General features: G+C 34.7%; 1 protein-coding gene across 1 annotated transcript; it reads right to left on the bottom strand.

Moving 5' to 3' along the window:
• Window positions 1-1,948: 1,948 nt before the first annotated feature.
• LOC125423926 (protein EXPRESSION OF TERPENOIDS 1) lies at window positions 1,949-9,408 on the bottom strand. The gene is made up of 3 exons (XM_048479871.2): window positions 7,726-9,408; window positions 6,818-7,192; window positions 1,949-2,390 (listed from the first exon to the last, which is right to left on the bottom strand). The coding sequence occupies exons 1-3, from the start codon at window positions 8,417-8,419 to the stop codon at window positions 2,311-2,313; spliced, it is 1,149 nt and encodes a 382-aa protein (XP_048335828.1). The 5' UTR covers window positions 8,420-9,408; the 3' UTR covers window positions 1,949-2,310.
• Window positions 9,409-11,128: the final 1,720 nt, after the last annotated feature.

Below are 11,128 nucleotides of genomic sequence, written 5' to 3'. Positions count from 1 at the left end.
TCTTTCTTATTGTGTGGTGAAGGACGAATTGGTAAGGTTTTCCAAATTCACTAAAAAAAATAAATAATAATGCAAAATTAGCTACAATTATAGGAGGGAAAGAAGACAACCATAGCTATAAAAAGCATACCACTAAAATTATTAAGTCTATACATCCCCCTATTGTGACCCAGCACCTCCATTCCCTGGAACACGAAATTAAAAGGATGAACAAAAGCACTAATTGATGAGCTGAGATTTGGGAATGATTTTTTTTCGTATACACTTCTTTTTTTCAAAATTTTTTTTTTTTTTTTTTTTTTGGTCTGCTGAGAGAATCTTAAGTAGTAATACTGATTAAGCATGTTATTCCCACCAAATATGCGAGTTGTAGAATCTGTATCCTAGCTATATAGTAGGCCCTTTTCTTGTTATCCTTAGGCTTTGATGCTTTGAAAAAGAAAGAACATTTAACTCTATCTATTCTTATGCATAAAAATAAAACGAAAAAAGATTAACCCTTACAGAAAATTAGGTAGTGTTCACCTTTTCCTACACCTATACTGTGTTTGTCATCCCAACATTGTTTCTGAATTAGATTCTCTGATAACTTTCGTAGTTCTGTTGTATCGAACAGTAAGTTCAGAAAAAGAAACATCGGAAGTAATAATTGATAAACCCACAAGTTGCTTCTTTTTTTTTCTTTTTTATTTTATTTTATTTACTTTTTGTGTTCTTTTGGTTTTCAAGTCTGTGGGAAAAAATAAATAAAGCTTTTTCCTTCCTTTCATGTTTTTAAACTTAAAAAACGTCCTTTCAAAAATCAAAGTCGATTAGATGAGATTTTTTTTTTTTTTTTTTTGTTTTGTTTTTCATGGATTTGCAAAGAAAACTAGACTTCCCATACACAAACAAAAACAAAAGCACCAAGTACCCATTTTCCTTTAGCTGTAATTGGCGTTGATCCCAGAACGATTTGCAGTGAAACAGGATCACAAAAATGGATAAATTTTAGGAACAAATACAAAAAATTCCTGTTCATAGTCAGATTACTTTACAAAAACAAAGGGGTTTCTTTTCTTTTCTTTGCTACTAAATTTCCATTTTTATTTTTTTTTCTGTGTCTTTTTTCCCCTCTACTACTAGGCCTTGCCCTTTTGTTTATGGTTTTAATGTTATGTTGTTCTGTGAAATGGAAAGAGTTTTTCATTTTCAACCCACCATCTCTGAGTGGAAAAAACTACTAGTCCTACAGTAGGTTACCTGCAACGAAAAAAGAATAACACTGGCCCATTTGAAGAGACGATTCATTAGACAGACAAACAAGCTTATTGGGTTCCTAAAAAGACACAGCCATCTCTATATATCTTCCATCTTGCAGCCTTCTTTTCTTTTCTTTTCCAAATTTTCCAAACAAAACAAAAACCAAACCAAAACCAAAACCAGAAACAAAAACATAAAACCGAAAAACCAAAAAAAAAAAAAAAAGGACTTCATGATCAAAATCCCATTGTAATTTCACCACAGCCTGTCCCCTACTTTCTCAGAAGCAAATAGCTCCTTGAAACAGCTTGTTGAGCAAAGCAAGCTCCCTTTTGCAGTTGAGCACAGCCACCCATTAAAACCAAAGGGCTGGTTGGGACCACGTGTGCATAACCAAATTATGGCGTTTTAGACTCTGATCTCCCACATACTTTGGCCTCACCCTACCAAACCCATTCTGAAAATGCTAACCCCTCCCTATATATATAACACCATTACCTTCATGTCACAACAAAAACCCTAGTACAGGTTTTCTTTTTTTCTTTTTTCTTTTTTTCCATGCCTTCAAACAGAAGAAACAAAACCAGGATAGCAACTCCATGGCCAACCACAATTCATGCTTGCTTTTTTAGATCTTCTTCTTCTTCAAGGAGTTTAGATTTTCATGGTCAAAACGTCTGCTGCAGATGCACTTGGAGAAGAATTTTTTTGAGGTATTTATTTGGTGAATTTTGTTCGCTTCTTAGATTGCCAAGAATTAATGCACACTTTTTTCTTTTACTTTTTTTTTCCCTCTTTTTTTTTTTTTTTTTTTTTGTTTTTCAGTTTTAAATTTAAAACTAAACCAATCAAGTTGACGTACGGAAGCTTTATTTAATACTCAATTTGGATTTTTTTTTTTTTTTAACAAGCTGGGGCTCACAACAGAAACTTTAATTACCCTTTTGGTGGAAAATACACTCGATACTAGTTTTTTAAAACGGGAAACGCACCATGGAAAAGAAAAAGAACAAGAAAATCTGATTCTTCTTCAATCTTTTTATTATTTTTTCATTTGTTTCTTGCCTATTATATTGTAGAACTTGGTGCACTTGGTGATTCTCCAAACAGAGAAACTGTTTCCGGCGAGTAAGAACTTCCAGTAGAAGCTGCAAAAGAATTGAAGGAACAATATTCTTTCTTAGATTTCTGAAGGAAGCATGAGAATCTGAGAAAGAAAAGTTGGGAAGTTTATTGAGCAAAAGAACATGGTCGTCATCCTTCATTATCATCATCATCATCATTCTCTGGTAAATAATCCCCAATAATTTTTTCATTTGGAAAGAAAGTTGATATTCTAATTCAATTTGTTTGGTTACTATTTTTGATGTATGATTCAAAAGACAGAATCCTAGCAACAATAACAACAAAGAAAAAAAGTTTCTCAGGGAAAGAGGACATAAAACTAAACAGCTGCATCACATGCTATCACTGTAGTGACACATTTGCTTTGTTTTCAAGCTGTAAATATGTGGCGGATGTAATCACCACCAAACTTTGAAAAAGAAAAAAATAAAAATCTTTAATTAATTTCGTTAGAAAACGTGATATAATCTCTTCTTTCAGACAAAAGTTAGGAACTAATTAAAGTGCAGTTTCTTTATGTTTATATATATAAATATATATATATATATATATATATAAATATAGGCCACATGGAACATTAATTCTGAAGCATTATCATAAGAATTGCCCAAGCAGATAAAGACAAACAAAGATGGAATTAAAAAAATAATAATACTGTTTACGAGATTTATGTGTTGCTGCTATCACCTTCAGTTGAAATGAAATGTCACATTGCATTGACTCGACATCACCCACAATGCCCAGCTTTCACATGCTGAAACTTTTTTGTTCATCATAATTATTCACATTTTTATGAGACTTTTTATAATACGTGGTTTCCTTATATTACATCAATTTTTGTGTGAATATAATTCAGACAAAACCACGTAATGCCAAAATATAAAATAACATTTTCCAAGAGTAAAAGACTTCGAACTCTTAATATCATTTATAAAGACATCAGTATATCTATCTTTCCTTTTACGGTCATAGCCTCTTTCAACCGGTGCATTCGCTTGCACCAGTAATCACTTGTATGCGAATTAACATTCTGCTAGTCATGAATGATATATAACATGTACTAATATTTCTCAAAAGATTTTGTATGTCTATATGCATGCATCATACCTGAATACAAACTTATAATATATATATATATATATATAAAGTTTTGCTCAAATGGATGCCTGTTTCCCATCATAATGTAAGCGCCTCATATCAAGCAGCATCTGTTTTGACACTCATATCTTGGCGCTTATATCCCGCAATATGTTGCCTGCCTGATGTGAGACACCTATACTATAATGGGGGACAGGCATCCACTATAGCAAACCTGACATATATGTGTGTGTGTGTGTGTGTGTGTGTGTGTGTGTGTGTGTGTGTGTGTGTGTGTGTCTTAGAGGTTTAACTAATAGTTCTTTAATGATAACAAAAACAAATTACCAAAGTTTTCTATCCCCAAGAAATTTACCAAGAAGGAAATAATCCATTGTCACAAACTAAGGGCAGGCAGCTAGGAATGAGTATTACGAAATAAGGTGTACACATACAAAACTTCACACATACATAATTGAGTGTCCAAAACGTTTGTTTACATTACACTACAAGGGATTCTTATCTACTGGTTTAATTCTTTGTAACAAATTCAATCATATTTAGTTTAGTTTATGATAGGGGACATGTCATCCACATACAACCACCTGTAGAATTCAAGTCATCAAGTTTAAACAAAACTCTTCGTCCAAAAAGAAGAAAATAATAATAATAAACAAAAGTCATTTAGTAGTACCTTATTAAGGTATTCTGATTATTTCAAAAGTGATTATTCCCATCATAAAAGATCATAAACTGATAAATCCACCACACCAAATAGAAACAAAGGGATTCTGTTCTTGAATTCCTACCAAGTAATTTTGCTATCCAATTCTGATTGGAGAAAAAGGTATATACACATACATATGAAAAGTACCCGAACAGAAATGGTCAAATATGCACATTGTATACCATAATTAAAGGTCAGTGGAACAATTAAAGAGTCCTTTTTCATGTTTGTACCAATTGTTTTCATTCTCAGCTTGATGCATGATTGTATCATATTTTCTTGAAGGAGCTTGTACATTATAATTTTCCGCATGCAGTGTATTTTCAAAAGGTTTAAACTAAGCATATAGGTGAATTTCATAATTATATTATATGTGCCAGTTGCGTGGACCTCATTTTCTGAGTTAATCTGGCATGTTTACTCAACTATGATTTAAATTACATGCTATAAACTTCATTTACTAAGTTATAGTAAAATACAAAATTAGACAAACTGATTTTGGATGCATGCGAAATTTATACGTCCAAACTTCAATCGTATATTTGTAAGATATAACACTAAATCAGAAATTATTTATCCGCATAGTACTTATCCTACACAAATTAAATATTATCCACACGCAGGAAACCAAATAAATAAAGCAAACCATAACAAGAAATTTTGTCCCACCCCACCTCCCATAAAACCAAATAGATAAAGCAAATCTGATAAAAAGGTCACCTACTGACTTGATTTAGATTAACATGTTATGGCTTGGCACATAATGGCTTGGGATTAGAAGAACCTTTTCTCAGGTCCTAGGTATGGGATTAATAAATTTTTGCTATAGAAAAGGATTTGGAAACTACAGAAAGTACGTAGAATGATATAATAGAATGTCTATTTACCATCATATCAAATGACATTTCAAGATCAAATATTCCAAAACTTATTTGAATTTGATTCCATTATAAAAGCTATATGAGAGAGAGAGAGAGAGAGAGAGGAAGAGAGAGAGCATAAAACATACACATAAAAAGTTTAAACCCCTTAATAATATCTTGAATAAGATTATGTGAAAATACATCCTCATAGGATTAATTAATTTGATAAACTAAGATATATGTATATATATATATATATATATAATATTTAAAGCATAGAATTAACCTTAGAAATCCTTCTCACCATATTTGAGAATTTTTATATTTATCAATCATATATAAATATATAGCTTCGATATATCATACTCAGAAAAGACAGCTACTGATCAAGTGATGGGATACAAGGGGCTAAAGCGGGTGTTTGTGTCAGATGAACACCGTATGCATTTACACCAGATCCAATTGTAGTAGGTTTATCAGTTTTGCTTCTAATTCCCTCAGCTACAGACTTCAAAATCCACGATTAAATTATTAAAAAAAAAAAGTCCAAAAAACATAATTACACACATGATCATATCTGTAAAAAATTACTTCTGTATACAACTGTATATTATATGCCCATCGATTAAATTCACATCAGCGTTAATTGATAATAAAATCTAAAAATCAAATAATATTATATATTTTTATGAGTGTGCATATATAGTTGCTACAAATATTGATGTTTTCCATGAATAATATATATAAATATACTACATTTGGCTTATTATACATTTATTTATATATATATATATATAAGGTCAATAAACCATTTTTTATACGGATTTTCTTGTATCGGGAAACGAGGTCATGAAATGCAGCCATTAACGCATGAACAATGAAATAACAAGTTTGAAAGGAAAGCTTTGTAACTTGTAATTTTCACTCAGTAAGCAACATTTCATACAATTTGCATACATATTCTGAACGTATACCACAAATAATGAAGCATTTCTATATGGATAACCTTCCTGCAGGTGCATTAAACAAGAGAGATGTTATGCAACATTTCCCATTTCAACATTTTAGTCACATCTATGCATGTTTTAATGCATATATAAATAATATTATATATATATATACACATATCCAGCAAAAGAGGAGAGAGAAAGAGATTGAGAAATTAGTTTTCTTCGCCTTTTGGACTTGAATGCTCTCATGCATGGCTGTACCGCTCTCAATACCGAAATGAAAAAAAATCGTTGTATTTTTTCCAACAAAAGAAGAAACCAAGCAAGTTTCCATCTCCATTTCAAACCGGCAAACATACGGATAAACAGGAAAAAAGCAGCTTCCAAGTTCAAACCCAACCCGAACGCAAATGCAATTCAAACCCAGAAGAGAAAAACAAAAAAACAATACCACTATATATGAAATATAACAACCAAAAAAAAAAAAAAAGAAAGACAAGCAGAGACACTGCTAAAAAGAGACAAAAGTAAATTATTATTAAAAAAAAAGAAAAAAAAAAACTAAAATTAAGCATATTTCAAATTTTTGCACAAAAATTAAAAACATCTTCCGCATCATCTCCTCTCGTCGTTCACTCCTACTAGATCAATGGGGGGTGTCTAATGGTGACTACAAACATTAATATCTAACAATTTTTTCGACGACACATTGAACGAAAAGTTGGCCAAAGAGAGAAATGAGAATGAGAGCGAGAAAGAAAGAGAGACTTAAGAATGTGGAGTACTACGTGTGTTTTCTCATCAAGATCTTGGGGGTAGGAAGAATTGCGTACCAGCCATGAATGAGTTTAGCGGAGCTGCGTATAGAGATGTAGGATCAAGCAGCGCTGCCGTAGAAGAAGTTGAAGCTGCTGCTGCACCTCCACCACCACCACCACCACCACCACCACTCGCAGTGGTGGCCGTGGCAGCGCCCGTTATCAGATTCAGTGGTTCGATGCCACCACCTCCACCTGATGAGCTCTCGCCACCCATATAGTTAGTTTCGGGGCCTTGATCGTATAGAATTCCTTTGAATACGTGGCCCCCGATGTTCACAGCCGTCTGATATGCATACTGATCCTCATCGTCTTCAATGGAAGACACTCTTATGCAGCGAAACACAGCTGGTGAGCTCAGTTCAGTCGGAAAGTTTCCCAGTTCCAACCCTACACGTATACAAATTTCACAAACAAAACCACCATTAAATTATTTTTTTTTATATAACTTAAAATTTTGTTAGTATAAAAAACTGGCGCAAAAAGCAAGCAAGCAAAAAAAAAAAAAAAAAACACAGATATCAACACACAGAGAGGGAGGGGGAGGGAGGGAGAGAGAGAGAGAGAAAGAGAAAGACACGGAAAGAAGAGAAATAGTCTCTTCCCTGTCAATCTATTCGTCAGGACTACTGAATAACAGTATTTGGGAAAAGAAAAGTGAAAAGAGAGAATGAAAAAAGCTGATGGGGTTACTATGGAGGTCGATTTCCCCATCACACGCAATCTGATATGGTCTTTGTTATGTTAGGTAACGATATACATATTTCCAAGAGCCTTTCTCTCCTCTCTCTCTCTCTCACTCTCTCTCTCTCCTTTCTTTTTCTCTGTCATTCTCTTTCTCTCTTTTCAGAATTCCTTGTTCTTGTTCTCTGAAGTTGGGAGTGTTCCTCAAAATATAAAAATATAAATATTTAAAACTTTACCTGAAGTGTTGGAGGGTAAACGAGTGCAGGCAAGAGAAGAAGAAGCGTTGGGATTCTCTCTCAGCCTCTTGGGATTGTCTCCAGCACCTCCACCTCCGCGAAGCTCGAGCTGGTGTTGTTGGTGGTGGTGTTGTTGTTGTTGTTGTTGCTGTTGCAAAGCAAGCAGTTGTTGCTGTCGCTCGCGACGCTTAGAAGCCGGGACCCAGGTGCTTTTGACATGGGTTTGACAATCGAACCCTCGGCTTTTACAACAAGTCCTGCACCGCATGTGAGCGCAATCTTTCTTCGCCTGATTCCCACAGTCTTGGCAGCTCACACCTCCACCTCCTGACCTCATCATCATGAAAGCCGATCTCGACGACGATTCATCAGACACGTTGATCGAGCTCCTACTGCTAGGTCCCGCTCCTTCACCTAAGCCACCAGTTCCACCCACTGCTGATGAGTAAAGATCTTGATGATGCTGATGGTGGTGGAGAGACCTCGGTTGAAGTTGGAGGAATTGTTCCTGCTGATGCCAAAGCTCGAATCCTTTGTACGGCACGTCCTCATTCTTGTACCAAAACAAACTCTCCGGTGGAATTTCGGTATGCGGTGGATTCTGATGATGATGATGATGATGATGATCGTCTTGGCTGCTTGAACCACCTCTTCCTCCTCCTCCTCCTCCTCCTAATGAGAAAAACCCAGCCATTGCTCCACTGACCCAGACCCCAATTGTGATCGAAAATCCATATCAGAATAAAATAGCTCCACTCAGTCTCCAACCCAAAAGATCAAATGGGTATTCCCTCAATTTTATCTGTTTCTTTTTTTTCTTTTTTTTGTATTTTATTTTTTATTTTTTTTGGTTGAAATTCTATGGTGTTGGTTGTCTTATGTGTTTAGTGTATATATGTGAAAGCGTTTCTGTGTCTCTCTCTCTACCCCTTTTCAAAAGATAGAAGTGAGAGAGAGAGAGAGAGAGATTGAGTGTGTTTACTAAGTATGTGTAGTTGTAGTTGAGAAAGGAAAGGAGAAGAGGGTGTGTGGGTTGGGAGGGTAAAGAGGGGTTTGTGGGGGGCGGGGGGGTGGGTTGTTAATTGAAGCTCGTTGATTTGGGACAGACGTCGGACACTGTTGGGCAGCGTTAATCGCGCTTTCAATTCCCTTGCCTTCTTCACTGTGTTTCCAGCATTTATTTAATAAGACGCACAATTACGTCTCTCTCTCCCACACACACTCTGCAACGCCGCCATGCCTCTCTCTCTCTCTCTCTCTCTCTCTGTGCAAACTGCGCTGCTACCCCAAATTTAAGTCTTCCAACTCATATCTCTTTTTCTCTCTCCCTCTCTCTTTCTATCTCTATCTATTTTTTTTTTTCTCTGATTTCTTGCAGGTTCTGAGCTTTTTAGCTCTGAGCAGTTCCTCTTGTGTCTTTGGAACAAAATACTCTTATCTCTCTCTCTCTCTAACTTTCTCTCTCCATCTATCTATCTATCTATCTCACTCTCGCTCTCGCTTCTCGTTCACTTTCGCTTTTCGTTGGGCTATGGATGTCATCATCTCATCTCTCAAATGGAATCATCAAACCGCTTCTAAATTATCGCATGCTCATCTCATCTAACGGTCAATAGTTTTGCCACGTGTCGCCGCACCAGCTTTTGCTTCTTCGTCCTTTTGCACCGGAAAACCCGCTACTTTTCTGTGACCCCCCCCCCCCCTCTCTCTCTCTCTCCCCCTCTTTAATGACCCCCCCCCCCCCCCCTCTCTCTCTCTCTCAATGTTTATATTATTTCTCTTATTTTTCTTGGCCAATTTATCCTCAATCCTTCCTTCCCTTCTCATTTCACATGGCAATTTTTTTATATATATATATTTGTTTTATAAAATTATGATACGCGAGAAAAAGGTTTTACCCTCTTTTTTTTTTTTTTCTATTTTTTTAGCCTTTTTAATTTTCGCTATTAAAATACACGATCTTCCTCACATATTCACAAACGGTGTAGCTGTAAAGCAAATTCTCGTCTATCCATTAAAGGACATGTGTCCAATTAGAGGCCATTTTCGTACATCAGAGATATTCTCTCTCCTAGTCATAAAATTTCATTAAAAATTTTATTTTAAAATTATTATTATTTTTTTGTTTATGAAAAAAAAAAAGCCATGATTAGTTTATTGAGGTAGAGAGATTTGGGCAGTGAAAAAGAGGCGTATTTCATCGAATTTCTGAAAAATAATCATCTCCTTTCGTGTAAATTGTGGTAATAGAGGGGAACACAGCGCCACCTCCTCGTACTTTTTTAATTTATATAATTTTTTTAAATAAAATTACATGATGGAAAAAAAATTATTTTTTCAGCATAATCGAGCTATATTAATTAGAATATTAAAGGGAGCTCAGGGGACCATGTTGTTATTTTCTTAAATGACGTGAACTTTATGGGGAGGAAAAAAAAAAAAAAAAAAACAGAGAAAACTTACAAAAGAGAAGAGACGACGTGGGGTTGACTATTTTCACTAGGGAGGGCAGCTTTGTCTTTTAGCAAGAGGTATTTTGCTCCGTTTGTTAAAAAATGAGAGACAACGATGACAAATAAATATGGTTCACAGGTTCCGCCGGCCTGCAGTACTCGGCGATTTGGCCACATTGACAGGGATTGTGATGCCGTACACTTTATCTAATAAAAATAAAATAAAACACCCCAAAACAATATCTTCATATTATTATTTATTAATTATTATTTTTTTTGGGAGTCAGTATTCATTTGAATAATAATAATACTCACACACCAAAACCAAATTTGGAAAATGGAAACTTTTGGTCGCAACTTGCATCATTTGGGCCGCGTGATATTTTAGTCTCTCTTTGGAAGTCTAATAAGCTCGTCGTGTGCCTATGTGGAACCCACAGTTTAGTGGGTCCTGATGCTGACATGTCAAGATACAGACAAAAGCCTGTATATCTTTTTTTTTTTTTTTTTTTTTTTTTTTTTTGGGAAGTTGGAACCATATGGACCCTGTGTAAAAAGATTGTTCTTCTATTTGTTCTTTTCTTGAAAATTAGCATCCATTTTCAGGGGGCATTCTATTAAGTTCTGAACATTCTTGCATTGAAATTCAGAACTCTCACTTTATAACATTAAAAGTTTTGACATATTTCTGTATTAAATATATGTATATATGCATATTTTTGTTCTCATATAGATTATGGGATATTCTTAATTAATTATCCCTTAAATTCGATTATTCATGCCTTTTTTCTTCAAATATTTACCAAACGCCCATTTCCACGCTAAATAAGATCAGAAAATAAAGTTGCTTTCTTAATAACGAACGGTGAACCGTATTCATGGCTGACGATAAAAATAATAATAATAAATAAATAAATAAAAGTCTTTTTGTTTTTTTTTTTCAATTTCTA

The sequence above is a fragment of the Ziziphus jujuba genome, chromosome 7 (genome assembly GCF_031755915.1).
Source record: "Ziziphus jujuba cultivar Dongzao chromosome 7, ASM3175591v1".
Classification (NCBI taxonomy): domain Eukaryota; kingdom Viridiplantae; phylum Streptophyta; class Magnoliopsida; order Rosales; family Rhamnaceae; genus Ziziphus; species Ziziphus jujuba.
The sequence above is the reverse complement of the archived record's forward strand: the minus strand, read 5'-3'. Positions and strand labels throughout refer to the sequence as shown.

Bases quoted from the DNA above. Each gene is read 5' to 3' on its own strand.
- LOC125423926 (XM_048479871.2), bottom strand. From the start codon at position 8,419: ATGGCTGGGTTTTTCTCATTAGGAGGAGGAGGAGGAGGAGGAAGAGGT. The intron at 7,193-7,725 runs GTAAAGTTTTAA...GTATACGTGTAG, and splicing joins TTTACCCTCCAACACTTCAG to GGTTGGAACTGGGAAACTTT. The intron at 2,391-6,817 runs GTACGCAATTCT...ATTCTTTTGCAG, and splicing joins GCTAAACTCATTCATGGCTG to CTTCTACTGGAAGTTCTTAC.